This window comes from Nipponia nippon, unplaced genomic scaffold (assembly GCF_047370975.1).
Source record: "Nipponia nippon isolate SJK-2023a ecotype South Korea unplaced genomic scaffold, ASM4737097v1 scaffold_14, whole genome shotgun sequence".
Classification (NCBI taxonomy): Eukaryota; Metazoa; Chordata; class Aves; order Pelecaniformes; family Threskiornithidae; genus Nipponia; species Nipponia nippon.
The window spans coordinates 794666-812344 of NW_028262330.1; the positions used below are offsets into that span (position 1 = coordinate 794666).

Below are 17679 nucleotides of genomic sequence, written 5' to 3' on the forward strand. Positions count from 1 at the left end.
ATCGAATTAGCATTGTAAAGGGATGCTCAGGTACCACCAGAGGTTGCATGATAGGTGATCGCATTTCTTTCTTCTTGTTGTATTCCTCAGGGCTTTGTTTAGCATTTGGTAGTGCTTGCTGTCTGGTACACGTCCCTGGAAATCAGGCGGTCACAAAGTGACAGTATATGTTTGGACAAAAGGAAGTTTAAAAAACCAACGTACAAGGACAAATATGTAGCAGTTAACATGGAGATGGGATCTAGCCAGTACGTACTGTCTGGATGTACTCCTGAGTGATGAACGGTTTCTGAAATGCAGGAATGGGAAAGTCTGCGAGAAGTGAGTCTCGGATAGCAAAGGGTTTTGTCTCCTATGTAAATTTTAAAAAATTCCATATAATGCTTTGAATATAGATAGAGAAGTAGCCACCGCTGTGTAGCACAAATACGGGCATTATGAATGAAAAATGATGGTAAAAACTCATCAGTAAACTAATCTTTGGAATGAATTTTTCTGTATTGTGTATGTTATCTGACATCAGGCAGCAGAGTGTGAAAAATAAATCTGCTGCTTCAAATCTATTTGACAGTGATTAGAATTTTTCACTGGGAGAAGGAAAAATAGAAATCTGTAAAAGGATAAATAACTGAGATGCCTTTATAGTTTTGCTGTCCTCACTTTCAAAGAGTGGGGCTGTACAAAAACATCGTGACTCAAAGGCCACTGCTTTTGCTTTGGAACCAGTAGACCTGCTCCTACCTCTAGCTTCACTGGAGCTGGCTGTGCCCTGGTGGTAGCCAGATACATGAACTGCCCGGGTGTCTGCGGGGGAAGAAAGGTCAGGAGACAAAGTCTGGCAAGTTGTTAAAATGTGCAGATGGCAGTTTTCTGACAACGCATGTGAAGAGGCCAAGTAGCAGGACCTGTCTCTGACGGTGGACGAGTAAAAGGTAGAAAGCCACTAAGGTCAAAGTGACCGGGAAATAATTGGTCCTTGGGAGGAGCAGAAAGGGAGTGGCATCGTGTGAAAATGCTCAGAAACCTGAATTGATACAGCTCAGGAAACAGGTATGATACTACAAGAAACAAATATAAAACAAAGAAGTTTGTAGCAGTTAGGAAAAAACCCCAAAGAACAAAAAAAAAGAAAAAAGCAACATGTTCTTAAGTCCATTAGTGAAAGGAAGGCCAAGGGAACTGGTCTGATGTTCAACAGGGAGAACCATTGATAGTGGCACCAGGAATACTTGAAATGCTTTTTCCCTTCATCTGTAAACTAATGATTGGCTTAGAACTCAGGCTACAGTGAGTTAGAGTACTTGAGGAAATAAAATATTTCAAATTGTCTGGAAGTGATGAAAGCTGTAGTAGACTACATTGAGGATGGTTGGGAGCAATCTGGCCTGCTGGCATTCTTTCAGAGTGCGAGAACTGGAAAACAGAAACCAGAACAACTGATGTTAAAAGGTGAGAAAGGAGAAGCTGGGGAATTACAGATCAGTGATTGTAATCCATTAGAATGACACTGGAAAAAATAACCAAAGCAGCTATTTCTGTGCATTTGGAACTGTGCAAGAGAGAAGTACAGAGCTCCTGTAGGTTGTGGAGAGCAGGGCATGCCAAAGGGGGTGGCTCTGTCAGCAGGGCGGCGGGCACTGCCGAATCCGAGGGAAAATCGTGTCGTAGAAGTCGACTTTGTGCAGCCTTTGACAGTGCCTCAGAAGACTTTCTCGTGATGGATGTGTGGTGGTGTAAATAAGTGGGAAGTACAAGATGAAACTATTCCAACAGAGGTGTCAGAGCGGCTCAGGAAGCCGTAGCCGGGGAGCAGCTATCAGGCCTTACCAGCTAAATGAGAACCTTTTGAGTGAGAGTGCGAATTTGTACTCTTTGATATTTGCATGAGTCTTTTGGCTATAAACAGCCTTCGTTAATTTTTTTTAATGATACCAAACTAGAGAAGAGTGCAAGGCAACTGTAAGACAAAATTACAATATGGAATAATGGTGGCAAAATTGTGTAGTTGAATAAGAAATAAAGAAAAGGGAAAGGTTCTTTACTTTGGCCAGAGCAGCGCTGTACACAGATATGGTTATGTGAATATGACGCTGCAAAAGTGGATCTGGAGTTGGTCACAGGGTAAACCAGATTAATGGTGTCACACTGTTGAAAAGAAGACAAGCATGCCAAGGGAAATAAACAATCCTGCTTCCCATGAGGCGCTTCTGATAAGGCTGCCGCACGTGGAGTCCCGTTGGGGTACTGTGCCTCCCGAGGGAAGTGAACCGGCTGGAAGAGCAGCAGAGGAATGCGACAGGAACGAGTAGAGATCTTGAAAATAAGCCTTGCAAAGAGTGAAGGAATTGGAGCTGCTGAGTCAAAGACAGACGGGAATTAGAAATGCAGAAATACCTAAATGACTGCTGCAAGGAAGAAGGTGGTATGTTCTGTATGCCTGCGATGGATCAGATAAGAAATAATGGGCTTAAATTTCAACAAGGAAGATTAAGGTTAGACATTAGGAAAAACGTGCCAGTATGAAAGCTGTCTTAAGAAGTGAGACAGAGCACTTGGGAATGTGCAGTCTCGGTTGCTGGAGGGCTTCCTCGCTGGGCTGGGCAAATGTCACTTGGTGTGTATCGGGAGTAGGCCCTTCGATCAGGGGAGTGGTCTGCTTGACCTCTCAAATCCCCTTCTGTAGTCTTCAGGTCTCTGTAAGGATTTCAAATGCATCAGCCTCGTGCCCCGCCGAGGCTGCTACAGGACGGAGCACGCGGAGGGGAGCAGCTGCTCATCCGCCAGCACGGGCGCGGGTGGAAGCTGGGCTTTGCCCCCGGGCTCTGGTGTGGGCTCTGACTCTTCCCTGGGGTGCTGCACGGCCTTCCTACGCACCCCCGTCCGGTAAACGCAGTCCCCTTGAACTAAGTGCCCTTTGTAAGGACCTGCCTCCGTGAATTGAAGTAGATTTCAGGAAGTTTACGATATTAATAAGAAAAACAGAAGCAACATGAGAATGTGTCTTATGTTCTCTTCCAGTTTTGACACATCATTTTAACTAATAGAAATTTCGGTCATGTAGAGCTGATATAAAGGAATATAATAATCCACAACAATATTTTGACTTTAAAGTTATTGCAAAATTGACTCTCCAGCTCAGTTTCTAGTTGCATTTGAAATGGTTTTCTGAATGGAAGCAAAAGCAAACAGGTTTGATTTTCATTCATCTGTTGTTTTTAAAATGAGGTTAAACCCATCTGGTGTTCGGAGACTGTTGCAAAGAAACAGGGAATAAATGTCTTCAGAAGGAAACCAACTATTTTCAGGAGTACTTCAGCGGAACAGTTCTTGAGCTGAGAATAGCAGCAGCGATTGTGCTTTGGTAGTGAAGTGGCAGCAATTCTGAGAATGCAGCCAGACCTTTAAAGGGACATCGGTTGTGTGCAGTCCAGTGCAGAAGGGTGAAACTGCTGAAATGAACACCTGACAAGAACTGCCACAACAAATTTAAAACGTGCTCCATTTACTGCGTAATTAATATGTATTTGGGGCAGATAGGAGGAGGAGGAAGAGCAAGGAAGTGAGAAGGGGAAATAATTGTAAAGGAGTGTATTAGACATGCTAGAAGTTTGGGTGTAAATTAGCTTTTGAGATCTGTGTATATGCATTGATAGAAGGAGGATTTGTGATGATACTTGGGTCCTGAAAACGTTAAGCTGCCCCCCCTTCTCTTCGCACTGTGTTCATAGGTCTTACAGAGAAGCAGCGCTCTCCAGCCGCGGTTGTTAAAAGATGGTCCCCTCCTGCACCCGGATCCGTGCCGCGTTGTTTGGGGCAGTTCTCCGCGTTTATAAACAACAGCGCCTTTGATTAATACACTCTCATGTTTGCCACTTAGGTCTTTTTTAGATCGAGGCAGGGAAGTCATTAAGGGCTTGGCAGCGCGCCAATATACATCTGGGACTTGGTCTGCTGCTCGCCTGCCAAGCGGCGGGAGCTGCCGGTGGGGAGGGCAGGAGGACGGTGGGCAGGAGCTGCCGGTGGGGCAGGCAGGAGGACGGTGGGCAGGAGCTGCCGGTGGGGCAGGCAGGAGGACGGTGGGCAGGAGCTGCCGGTGGGGCAGGCAGGAGGACGGTGGGCAGGAGCTGCCGGTGGGGCAGGCAGGAGGACGGTGGGCAGGAGCTGCCGGTGGGGCAGGCAGGAGGACGGTGGGCAGGAGCTGCCGGTGGGGAGGGCAGGAGGACGCCGGGCAGGAGCTGCCGGTGGGGAGGGCAGGAGCTGGAGGACGCTGGGCAGAAGGCAGGAGCTGCTGCCCGTGCAGGCGGTCGGCAGCGCCCGCGTCTTCTCTTGGCTGACTTTCAAAAGCAGGAGAAAAGCAGCTAGGGTGCTAATTGTAGCTGGGTCCTGAAGTGAAAATGTTTTGTGACAGTTGAAAGAATTTAAAGAGGAAGGAAGATCGGTTTAGTGTCAGCTGCAATTAGATAATCAAAGCTTAAAAATCCTACTCTGTTGATACCTTCACCTAGAGTTAAGGAGCGGAGCGAGGGGAAGGGGGAGGAGGGCTGTGCGTGGAAAGGGCATTTCCATAGCCAGTGCAGTCGAGGCCCGACCGAGCTTGCAGGTTGTCTGGGCGCACGCTTGCACAGAGAGATTTTCTTGGCAGCTCTACAGGATGAGGCTCACACTGTACACAGCCGACATATTGAAGCCGAGAGCCCTGGAGAACGTAGATGCAGGAGTAGAAACAGCTCTGCACACAATGTAGCGTCTCCTAGGATGGTTGGGCGGCTCCTTTCTCCAGGTATTTTATTACCCGTCAGCCCTTTTTAGAGCCAAAAAAAAAAGAAAGTAACCCTAACCCTTAGAAAATAGCATCTGCTTCTGTTAAATCAATTTATTACATAACATTTCAGAGAGAGAGCAGCAGCACAGCGTCCTAAGCTTTTGGCTGCATTTCAGGTTTGATAAAATGGCGTCTTTGCAGTGAGCTGCTTGCTAAAGATATGTTGCACTGAGCAGAAAAATGCAGTTGTTTGGTGTTTTCTACTGCTGCTTTTGTTTGGGAGAGGTAGCATTTAGTAGAATCTCTACTAATAATGAAAAATGTTGTTTATTTTTGCTTGTTTTCTTAATGCCTTTAAAAGCTTTTAGCATCAGAGGAAAGGAACTACATTTTAATGTCGTAGTGCAGAAAATTAAAACGGGATAATAGGCTTCCCCACTTGTGTACTTAACTATGGTTTAGTTTTAAAATAAATAAAGCTGCTTTATTCAATGCTTCCATCTCCTTTCTGTCTTTCTACGTTATGTACGCTATTCAAGATTTCAGCTTCCTAGCATCTGAGACTTGTTGTAAGTTAGCTTCGTAAGTGGCTTCAAATAGATGACAGTTTTCAAATTTGTCCTCAGCCTCAGACAGCGTACGCATAGAGCTGGATGTAGCAGGTAATCTGAAATATTAGCACTACAGTTCCCAGATTTTCTACTTCATTATATTTCGTTCTTCAGAACAGATGCTTGTGTCGTGTTCTCTTTTCCTTTTATGAAATTAGCCTACATTTGATCTAGCACTTAAAATGTTTCTGGCAATTCCTGTTTAATTCAGATTTAGAGAAATTCATGTATACCCTTTTAAAGATCTGCTCATGTTGAATTGAAAACTGTTTCTTTTGGGGGGAGAAAGTAATTTGCCCTTTTTCTTGCCTTCCTAGTCAGAATCACTAACCTTTGTGTGACAAGCAAAATCCCCAGCAGGACTGTCACTGGCCTTTGGGATTTTTCTCTCTTCTGCATGTCAAAGCAAAGAACATCGTCTGTAATCTGTCCTTTGGGCAGGACAGGACGAGGCAACGAATCTGGTTGTTGCTATGCTGACTAATGTGAATTGAAAAATAAAACTAGTAATAAGAGAGGGAGTCGCTATTAGATCTGATTTAAAATTGGATGAGCAAAACTTATTAATAATGTGGTTCTCAATAACAGTTTATCCCAGGCGTTGCCATTTTGTACCTTCTCCATACTTTGGTTCCTAAATCAGGTGAATGTTATATTATAGTTCAGGATGCGTAATCTTACTGCACAGCACTCGAACTAATTACTGCAATAGAAGTTCTGAAAATACAGTTACTTTTCACTCAGCTGAATAACAATGAAAGGAAATATTATGGTAAATTACATTTTCAGAGGAGGATTGACATTTTGGGTAAACTGCTGGTGCAGGCATCGTATTTTGCTTTTCTAAGAAACGCATGCAACAGCTTCGCCCATTTCACTCTACTCATACTTTACATTTGTAATCTATGTGAACATTAAACTGATTTTGCAACTAATTATTCATATTCATTATCAAACACAGCCAAAAATATTTTCTATTTTTAATAAGTACTAAACTGAGGTTGGTAAAGTATGTTGAGTACAGTGTGTAATAACACCAGCAATCTCCTCCCATCCCATTAAGGATATTATTGAAAAACAAAACCAAACCCTCATGCTTATTGGTAACACTGAGCAAAGCTGTGCATTTTTCAGGTAGCGTGTATGATTGCAATTCGACACAAGTTATGTTTGTTTAAATCAATTTTGAGCTGTTATTCTTGGTATTAGATTAATTTTTCCTTCCTGATTGCTGAAGAAATGTTGTTCATCAAGGGAATCCTATTTTATAAAAAAATGCATAATTAAGATTTTCAAGCACAAAGTATTAATTTAAAAATCAATTTCACTTACAGCGTACCAGGGCTAGGATTTGCTAACATAAAATACCTGGGGTTCTTGTTCCTGATGCTTTGATTAAAATCTTCGCTCAGTTCAGAGGAAGGGTAGAAATGCTTCTGGTGGGGTGGGCTGCGCTGCTTTTATTTCTGATCTTTGCATAAATAAAGAGGAACTGATTCTTAAGAATTTTTTAAATGGGTTTCCCATTTCAGTCTTAACAGCTTTGAAAATGGAAGAAAATATTTGCAATTTCTATGAAAAGTTGGTTTCCTAGAAAGTTGGAGGAACTATGTGTTCAAAAATCACCTCAAACAAACAAACAGTTCTCTAGTTTTAATCATAGAAAATATTTTGCTTTCATTATTTTTCCCAAATGTTTAAAGTCCTTATGGATTAAGTAGGACTGTATTACTAGTTATTTAATTTTAGGAATGAACTCCTTTTAGTCTAGAGAAATTGGAAAAATGTCTTTTGGTTATTTGCTTCGAGAGACAAGAATATAAAAAGTCCTCTTTTCAGCATCAGTTCTGTACTTGGACTCTGTTATGTTCGTCCAGCAGCAAAGTAACGGTTTTTGCAGCTTTCTTTTTATATTGTGAAATTATTTTTCCTTCGCTTTACCTGTCCTGTTTCTTACAAGTTTTATAGCAGCAGCCTTTGGTGTTGGAACCAATTGTTCCAGTAAATATTTAGATGCTATGAAGTTACGGCACGTCTCTGGTTTTGCTCTTTTTTTTTTTTTTTTGAACCTATGACTTGTGAAAGGTGCCAGCGTGGCCCCCAGGTACTCTGCTGCTCAAGAGCGGCCTTGCTTATGTTATGTCACCTAAAAAAATGATTGTAATCCCTATCGAAGTAACCACTTTCTGATTAGTCGGTGGTTACTGCTGAGGTCGTAATCTGAATCTCAGTGAAAGGAACTGTGCTGATGGTACACGAAAGGGAGTAATTATGGAGCTGCAAACCCTTGAAAAGCAAAGGGGTTTGAGCTGCCTGTGCTGCTTCCAAGCCAAACACACTTGCTGTGATACTGTCTGGAGTAGATGTGCTTATCCAAGCTGAGGCACTGGGCCATTTTCTACTTTTGACATGGTCATCTCTTGGTCTTTATGATTCTTCCCCCTCGTAATTTTTTTTTTCCCTTCTTGTTTCTCTGACTGCTGTTCAAAATCCTGGTATCTTATTTAATGAACCATTTTGCTCCCTACTCTCAGGAATCTTTCTAAGCTGTTTTGTCATCTTCCTCTTCCATTCCCACCCCTTCCCTTTACTTTCTGTCTCCTAAGGGCTCTCAAACTTGAGCATGGCTTTAACCACCATCTTTGGGGGAGAGGAGAAAGAAAAAGAAATGATTAAACAAGCAGCTCCCTTTCATCTCATCTCGTTGGTCTTTGTGCCATTTTTGTGAGTATTGAGAGGTCTTGCACTGTGCTCTTGATCCTTCTTCACAAACCTGCCCTGCGCAGACGCTCTTGCTTGCCTTGGGCAGCACCGTTGTTCCCCCAGGCACTTGCACATGTAGCTTAGGTTTCAGCTTTGACAAGACCCTTTTATTGCAACAATTATTTCAAGCTACTTTTAAATCTTTCTGTCATGTCTGAAATGTAGTGCCAAATCTTTATCACCCACAGTGTTGAAAAAAACCTCTCGCATGACTCCTCTGATTCCTTGGTTGCCTCAACTTCTTATCTTCTGGCCTGGACTGCTGCTGCTTTTCCCCTTTGTTCATTCCTACTCTGCTAAGAATGCTGCTTGTCTCATTTTCCTGACCTGTTGACCCTTTTAAAGTCATTTCACAGGCTTCCTTTCCCTTCCATGCCTTATCTGGGATTCTGGTCTCTATTTAGCACCTGTGTAGCAAACCTAGATTATCAGGTAAATCGTCAACCTTCTTCCTTAGCGCTGTAACCAGGTGGCTTTATCCAGCAATAACATCATGCTTTCTTCCTTTCTAGCCATTGCATGTAGCGGGGAGAATCCAGGTAAACCCAAGTGGCTTCTTTTGTATTCTCTTTTGGATTTGTCATACATATGTCAATTATTTAGCTCTTTCTGTGAAATGCTAGGCTTTTCCTAGCATCATGAGAAGACAGGTGATGAGCTAAGACTGTTTTCCCTTCCTTCCTTTCTCTAACATTCATACTTTTGCTTCAATTGATTCAAATTAAAAACAAAACAAAACAAACCAAACCAACCCCAACAACAACACAAAACCAAAACCAAACCGAGATGCAGTCTGTCCTGGTTTAGTGTGTTGTTTCTTCATCTTGATAAATCTTCATGAGGCAACCAAGTAATCACCCTCCTTTCCTGAAAAGCTACAGGTGAAATGTGGGAATAAGAAGACCTTGTCAAAGAGAAAGAGCTTTTTTTTTTTTATTCTCGGAACAATTTTTTTTTTTTTTTCAGTATTAGAACACCTCTAATTGGAGACAGTTAGAGGAGCTAATCACACCGAAATATTTGTGATTTAAATTAATGCATATTAGGCATCCACTGTTAACAGCTTATTTGGGAGATTTATTGCATGCATCTTCCCCACAAAAAATTATTCTTATTCAAATAATAAAAAAGAAAAGCCATGTTTCTGCAGATTTACAGCAAGTAAAAATAATTGACATCCAAAATTTTTAAATTACGTATATGCAGTTTTCTTCCATATTTAGACAACCAGTTAAGAGGAGCTGTTCTGGAGATGGTCTCTAGCACATATCCCTAGGATCAGACTTGAATTACTTGCTATAAAATTCCCAGCAAAAGAAACTAAAAGGAGTAATCTGTACTAAGAATCGTGTAGAGAGCAATCAGGATGGAAAGTAAATGCAAAAACTTGAACTACGCTTGAGTTCTTAGCATGAGAAGTGTGTTTTCCAGTTTAACTTTGTACCCTGGCAAGCAATGAGATGCTCAAGACCTGTTGTTTAATTTTTTGGATTAGCATCTATGTTTGAGGACGTGGGCGGTGCTCTGAAGAGGCTGGCTTCTGAGTATCTGCGTGGCATAGCGCTGATGTTCATTGGTTTGGGGGAGAAATTGGACTGTATATGCAAGCGCAAAAGAATGTTTAAACCACATGTAAATCCTTTAAGAGCTAAGTTTGTTGACAAAACTTCCTGTTACTTAGAAATACCTGAGTTCTCTGCTGAAATGTAAGTTACAGCAGTGGTGTTTAAATGTATAATTGACACTGAATAGTAAAGGTGGCTGCGCGTACTTGTTCCTTTATTTACAAGAAGGGTTGAAAACCTAAACGCAGTATGAATTCATTGTGTTGAGTGTGATGTGGGTGTGTATGTAATACCCAACGGCAGGCAGACATTATACGTTGTTTTTTTTTATTGGATGCTCTTTCTTTATGTTTCTCTGAAGAATGAGAATTGAGTCAAAATAAATGGTAAGTCTGCTACATATTCTTCTGTGTTTTTTCCAAATTTGCTTAGTGTATTTGCTATCCTTATTTATTGTCTGCTTATTATTTTTACTAGTATACTGAGGGATACAAAACACTTTTGTTGCTCTCTTCTAAAACTGAACTGTGCCATTATTTTAATTGAGAGTTTTGCCAGATTTAAAAAACCTGAATATGAGCATTGTGCTTTATTGTAGTGAGGAAAATTACTGTGTTATGTCAGAGAACGTACTCTTAAATTTTAGCAGAACGCACTGTTGTAACTATCAATGTAGAATAGTACTTAATAGAGGGCTTTCGCAGTGCTTGAACAGCGGACTCATTTTTAACCTTATTGGATCCTTGCAGATCTCAGCCACAGTGGATTGGGAGACCATTATGAGAATTCCCACTGGGGACAGCAGCCCGCTTTCAGGAGTGAAGGCAACTGCAGCTGGGATAAAGTGATAATAGACAGGACTGACAAGGAAGCGTGGCCTTCCATTACCGGAGCCGAGACTGAGTCTGCCTCAGAATGTACTACAGACACTGACTCTGCCTCCAACTGTGGCTCAGAGAACAGTAGCATGGCTACAGGGAGTGCCCAAGGCAACTTCACTGGACATACAAAGAAAACTAATGGCAATAATGGCGCCAACGGAGCACTCGTCCAAAGCACTTCTAACCAGAGTGCCCTTGGAGCTGGCGGAGCAAACGGTAATGGCGGCTCGGCCAGAGTGTGGGGCGTGGCTGCGGGCTCCAGCTCTGGCCTAGCTCACTGCTCTGCCAGCGGTGGGGATGGAAAGATGGACAACATGATGGGAGATGGTAGAAGTCCGAACTGCTGGGGTGCTTCCAACTCAAATGCTGGCATTAATCTTAACCTTAACCCTAATGCCAATCCAGCTGCCTGGCCTGTACTTGGACATGAAGGAACTGTGGGAGCAGGCAACCCTTCCAGTATTTGCAGTCCAGTCAGTGCCATAGGTCAGAACATGGGCAACCAGAATGGGAACCCAACAGGCACCTTAGGTGCTTGGGGAAACTTGCTGCCTCAAGAGAGCACAGAACCACAAACGTCCACTTCTCAGAATGTGTCTTTCAGCGTACAACCTCAGAACCTTAACACTGATGGACCAAATAACACTAACCCCATGAACTCTTCACCGAACCCTATCAATGCAATGCAGACAAATGGACTGCCGAACTGGGGAATGGCTGTTGGTATGGGGGCCATCATCCCGCCCCACCTGCAAGGCCTTCCTGGTGCTAACGGAACATCAGTTTCTCAAGTCAGCGGGGGCAGTGGTGAAGGAATGGGCAGTTCAGTGTGGGGGATGTCCCCAGGTAATCCTGCCACAGGAAACAGCAATTCTGGGTTCAGTCAGGGGAATGGAGACACTGTGAACTCAGCATTAAGTGCTAAACAAAATGGATCCAGCAGTGCTGTGCAAAAGGAAGGAAACGGAGCGAGCGCGTGGGATTCGGGGCCTCCTTCTGGTCCTGGGGTACTAGCGTGGGGCAGGGGCGGTGGCAACAGTGGTGTTGGCAGTATGCATTCTGGAGCTTGGGGCCACCCCAACCGTAACACCAGTAACGGTGTGAACGGTGAATGGGGCAAGCCCCCAAACCAGCATTCCAATAGCGACATCAATGGGAAAGGATCAACAGGGTGGGATAGCTCTAGTGTTACCAGTCCGAATCCTGCCATGCAGCAGGGCAATGAACAAATAAACTCTTGGGCCAAAGCTGCAGCATCTGGCACCACAGCTAGCGAAGGAAGTAACGACAGCGGTGGCAGTCAAAACGAAGGCAGTACTGGGAGGGAGGGGGCTGGAGAGGGCAGGAGGAGAGACAAAGGGATGATAGACCAAGGGCAAGTTCAGTTGCCAAGAAATGACCTTGACCCCAGGGTCCTGTCCAATACGGGGTGGGGACAGACCCCTGTAAAGCAAAACACTGCCTGGGAATTTGAAGAGTCCCCAAGGTCTGAACGAAAGAATGACAATGGAACAGAGGCCTGGGGTTGTGCAGCTACTCAATCTTCAAACTCAGGGGGGAAGAACGATGGGTCCATCATGAACAGTACAAATACCTCTTCAGTATCTGGGTGGGTCAACTCTCCATCGGCAGCTGTTCCAACAAATACAGGTTGGGGAGACAATAACAACAAAGCACCGAATGGCCCAGGGGGATGGGGAGAGTCAGCAAGCTCTACTACTGTTAATAATGCTGCTGCTGCCAAAAGCGGCCACGCTTGGAGTGGGACCGCAAATCAGGAGGACAAATCACCTACCTGGGGTGAACCTCAGAAACCCAAATCTCAAAACTGGGGAGATGGACAGAAATCAAATCCAAGCTGGACTTCAGGAGGTGGAGACTGGACAGATTCATCGTCTGTTCCTGGACACTTGGGTGATGGGAAGAAGAATGGATCTGGATGGGATTCTGACAATAGATCAGGGTCCGGTTGGAATGATTCCACAAGGTCTGGGACCAGTGGTTGGGGAAATGGCACAAACAGCAAGGCTAATACAGGTACAAGTTGGGGGGAATCTTTAAAGCCAGGCTCCCAGCAAAATTGGGCTAATAAACCCCAGGACAACAATGTGAGTAACTGGGGAGGAGCTGCTTCTGTAAAACAGACGGGGTCAGGGTGGGTTGGTGGGCCAGTGCCAGCCAAACAAAAAGAGAACTGTGAGGCAACTGGCTGGGAAGAGCCATCTCCACCGTCCATTCGCCGCAAGATGGAAATCGATGATGGTACCTCAGCTTGGGGCGACCCAAATTACAACAACAACAAGACTGTAAACATGTGGGATAGAAATAATCCTATAATTCAGAGCAGTACCACAACCAACACCACCACCACTAGCACCATTATCAACACGAATATGGTTGAACCTCAGCCATCGCACCAGTCAAGTGCCCAGCCGAACCGGTCCCCGCTGCTTGGTCCAGGTATGAAAACAGTTTTATAAGATACTTTATACCAGTACTGATTACTGAATGCTGTCTGGCGTGATCAGTGTGTAGTTACACGTTAAAGATAGAAATCCTGTATTTATGTCATAGAATAAGTTTATTCATATACTCCGAAGCAGTGTTAACTTCTTGTCGTGAGGACAGAACCCACGGGAGCTGACGCACAAGGTTCCGAAGTCCAAGTGGGAGTAAGAAAGGCTTGAAATGGTATTGGGTCAATAACGCGCTAGGTCCTGCGGTTGGTGGTCCATATTGATTTTGTCAGCTCTTCCACAGTTACATAGCACCTTCTCTTAATTCCACCATTGGGGAGTTTGGGGTCCTTTTGCTAACCTTTTTTCTCTTACTTGTCTTCCGTTAGCATTGCTCAGTCTTTGTTCTTGTTTAGACACTATGCATCTGTTTCTTTTCTGCAAACCATATCTCTTGGCAACAGATGTTGTTTAACGGTTGCATGAATCTAGGCTGTTGCTGTTTCTCTGTCTTCTGTTTGTTGTCTTTTATGAAGAAACGGTTCTCTTCCATACTTCAGGTCTCCAGCACGGGTAGTATCCTGGACTTTTATGTGATCCTCATAAAGCTGGATTGGTTAAAGATGTTAATATTCAGGGTGGCTGGGAAACATTATTTTAACCTCAGCTGTGTTCCAAAGACAAGTTTCTGGGCATCTAGGAATTTTTCTAATCAAAGACGAGGTACTGTTGTAGACAAGCAGCAAGGAATAAAAATGGGGAAAAAATCAGAAAAATGCTTAGGGAGGAGATAGTTAAATAAAAGTTACTAGCAGCCCTGCTCCATGTCATGACCACAGGCTTCTCAAAATGAATGCCCTTTGAAATTCTTCATCTGATTTTTGTGTCCAAGTTTTTGTTTCGTCTTGGTCATGCCTAAATATTGACTTTTTAACCGTGTTTTTCTCCAAGTGGGATTTGTTCTACTTCTCTTATTTCCATCATTTTTCTCTTTGATGTTTCGAAATAATTCAAACTTACTGTAATGTCTGTGTAAAAATAGTCTCATGTTCTCTACTCTAGTCAAATATTTTAACAGTTGAGAGTCTCTATTTTAATAAAATAACATGTATTCCAGAAGAAGAAATCTTTAAATAGGTTTTGCTTGGTCAGTCCAACGTACGTGATCTATAATTGGTTTACTTTAAACTTTTCATCCATATTTAAAACTTCACCCACAAAACTGACAATTCAAATTCCTGAATTGTAGTGGAGATATCACGAGAGTGGGTTTTTGGTTGGTGGGGGGTGGGGGTTGGGGGGTTGTTTTTTGTTTTTTCCGTTAAGGTGATTTTTGGATGATTACACCTGTGCTTGTAAAACTGTTCATACACAGCAATGTATTGTTAATGCTATTCAAATAATCTAATGGCTTGCAGAGGAAGACTTACTGTTCCGGGTCCTTCAGACTTTGAAAATGGAATTTAAAAACTGGTGTTAATCTGCAGTGATTCCCCTGGAGAATAGATGGTAGCAAAGGAAGGGGCTCTTTGAAGTAATACGCTTATGCAGTCAGTAACTGCTGGTGAACTTGTAACCGCCCTCCCAAGCTACCGCATGACTGGGTTAACACGGCGGTGTTGCGCCTCTTGCAAAAATGTGCATTAGAAAGACTGTAAGGTACTAAAGCAAAAGCAACTCTCAGAATATACTTCAGACAGCATACCAGAAAGACGATAAACTGAGTAATAGTGAAGGCAATTTAAGATACAGTTCTGACATTAAAATTTAAATCAAGTTATTGAGGGCGTAAGTTAGGCCTTGTGTTGCGTATTTTTGCTTACATATGCTTACGGTCGTGTACATAGGTACAGATATAAAGACCAACATGGAAATATTTTGAAGGATTGTTGTCTAATCTGCCAGTGGAAGCTGCGAGCAGGCCCCTGTGCCTTTGTGTTATGCCCATCTTTACTTTTGACAGTGCCTGAGAGGGGCTAGTCTTGTGCTTATCTTACACAGAGAGAGCAAAAAATGTAATTTAATATGATCCTATTGGTTTCCCCATTCAGAGTGCAGAAGACCTGTTCTTAACATGGCGTGTAGCACGTAGCAGCTGTAAAGCGATATCCTGTTGGTCTTTGTGGGAATCTACACAGACTTAAGCCATCTACAGATCCTGTCCCACCTGGAACAGCTAAAGGAGGAGAAGCAAGTCATGAGTAGCTTTCCTACGGCACAGACATGGGCTTGCAGTTTGTTGTCATGCTGTTAAACCTTATTTTTTCCTACTCCAATTCCCTGTCCCATTGGTTATGCATTTCCAACCCCTACAGTAAGGGAGACAAGAATCCTGTAGCCAGGAGAATTCTGTAATCCACAGCCAAATTTCATCCAACAGCAGTTTTCCATGTACAGTATTTCCATGCAAAACGTGATTGAGCAATTAAAGGTTGTGCCTAGGGCACAGGTTAAGTGCTCATGTAAAACCTGACAACACTTGAACTAAGTAGTTGTCACTGGCATTTTGTCTTCTGCATGGGTCGTGACGTGCTTTGCCAATCATTTTTATGATTCCCTCTTACTCAGGGAATATCATGAATACGGAATCGTGGATTCTGTTCCTGTGTAAGTAGGGAAGCGTGGCGTAGCTGTAAGATGGCACAGTCACGTAGCCTGAAAGCAAAGAAGTGGATTTTAGTTTTACTGTACAACACTAGTTAACTGTTCACAAAGGAGCAGCAGTCCCTTTTGGGTTTTAAGTTTATGCTGTATTAGTTTAGAAATGGAGGCCAAGTTACAGTCTTGTTATTCAAGTTGTCACCCATCCCCAGAAGTTCTCAAAATTCTTCGAATACAGAACTTAAAAGCTATTGATGGGAAGCAGATGTTGGTACACACTTGATGAAAATGCGTAATGCTCTGAGGAGTTTCTTTTTCTATTGGGGGGAAAAAAAAGGGATAGATAATGTGATAAACGTAGTCCTTTCTGGTTATAGGAGCTTGCTTCCAAACCACTGGTGAGTTACTTAGAAAGATGAGCAGAAAGCTAGTGGTTTTGATTTTGATTCAAACTTGTGCGTAATTCTTACTAGCACTTTTAACTCTTGCAACTTTGATACAAGGGGAATAAGAAGTGAGAAAAGGTTTTGCAAACAGGGGTGACTAAAAGAGGGATTTCTGGATCCCAGCGGCACCAGATCCTTCCTCCAAGCGCAGAGGAGTGGGCTCGATGCTTTCCTGTTCCCATTAGGAAGGTGGAGCCTGGCGGGGCTCCCACCGCCCGTCCTCCAGCTGCGAGAAGAAACAACAAAAGATAACATAGGCTTCCCTATGGAGATTTTAGGTTGAAAATTAGGGTCTTTGTGGTTCCTAGAGAGTAAGGAGCTTAAATTTTAAAAATCTGAACCAGGTCTAAATTCTGAAAGCTCTGAACACCTCTCTATTCCTTTTATAATCCAGCGCCATTGTCTGAGTGACGACTTACGTGTCATGCACAGCATGTAATTTATGTGACAGAGAGAACGCAAGCGATGCATTTTCCTTACCTTGAACTTTCGTCATAGTGGATTTGAAACCAGATCAGTTTTGAGCTCCTTTAGGATGCTCATGTGTAAAAACCTAAAATCCTGTTACGGGTGCTCAGCCCTCTACCAGCCAGGTTCTGGGGGACAGACAGGTGATACCGAGAAACCTGCCCTCTATTTTCATGCAAGGTTGAAAGCCAAATAACAGCTTCTCTAATGGTGAGCAATGTAAGAAGGCATGGAGCTCCACCACATGAACTGGAATACCTTTCAGAAGATGAAGACCTGAAAGGTTAAGGGTTACAGGTGACTTAAAAATGTCCAAAACCCTCCCCTTGACACACACACTCCCCAATAGCTTATTTCTTTTCTATTGTTAGCGGATTAACTAGTGACATTTAGTAAATCTCATTTTTCTACCTAATTTCTTCCTTTTTCATCCACATGAGGTTCTAATATGTTGGTTTGCCTGTATTGTAGTCATACGCTCTGGTATTTGTCACGGACCAAACAACTTCAAGGAAACCAATTTCTGCCATCCAAATGGCTATAGGGTTATTTTGAGGGAAAACAACTGCATCCTGCCACAGCTTAGTTAACATTTCACTTTCCCTTGAGGATTTCCTGTTGGCTGTGGCCCAATGTTAATTATGTTTTTATTTCTATAAAACAAAGCTCTGCCAATGTGTCCGTGTTTATTACTCACTGTGATCTTTTTGTTTCTTGCAATTCTAACAGTGTTTAAAAACTTCAGTATTAAAACCTCACTTTCTTGCCAAAGAACCCCTTCACGGAGCCCATTCTTGTTGCAAAACAACATTCGTGCAGATCTGGGTGTTTTTTAAGGCATAGAGCTTTTTCTCAGCAAAGCCTACATGCATATTATTTTCATAGAGAAAATAGTTTTCTCTGAGCAGAAGTTTTGAAAACATTAGGCAGGTTCAGATTTTGAGACCTCTGTGAAGGTGTTTTCCTTCCAAACAGCTGTGTGAAGGAACGTAAAAGCAGCCGCTTGTGCTCGTCCAGCCCCCTGTAAGGCCGTCTGTGCGCTGCCTTTCGCGCGAGGTACGTGGCGGTGCTGGAAGGCACCGCGCTGCCGGAGGCGAGCTGTGGGGACTACAGGCTCTTTGAGCTA

The 17679-nt window shown here is 43.2% G+C and overlaps 1 protein-coding gene across 9 annotated transcripts in view; it reads left to right on the forward strand.

Moving 5' to 3' along the window:
• The window catches only part of TNRC6C (trinucleotide repeat containing adaptor 6C), a 108853-nt gene that overhangs the window by 56317 nt on the left and 34857 nt on the right, over nucleotides 1-17679 (forward strand). For 8 of the 9 annotated variants that reach the window (XM_087750469.1, XM_087750465.1, XM_087750463.1 and 5 more), the window contains one exon: nucleotides 10451-13042. In XM_087750469.1, coding sequence (XP_087606595.1) covers nucleotides 10451-13042 — 2592 coding nt within the window. Of the gene's footprint in view, nucleotides 1-4585; nucleotides 4781-10450; nucleotides 13043-17679 lie in introns of those variants that run through there. The other variant, XM_087750471.1, reaches the window with a different exon arrangement.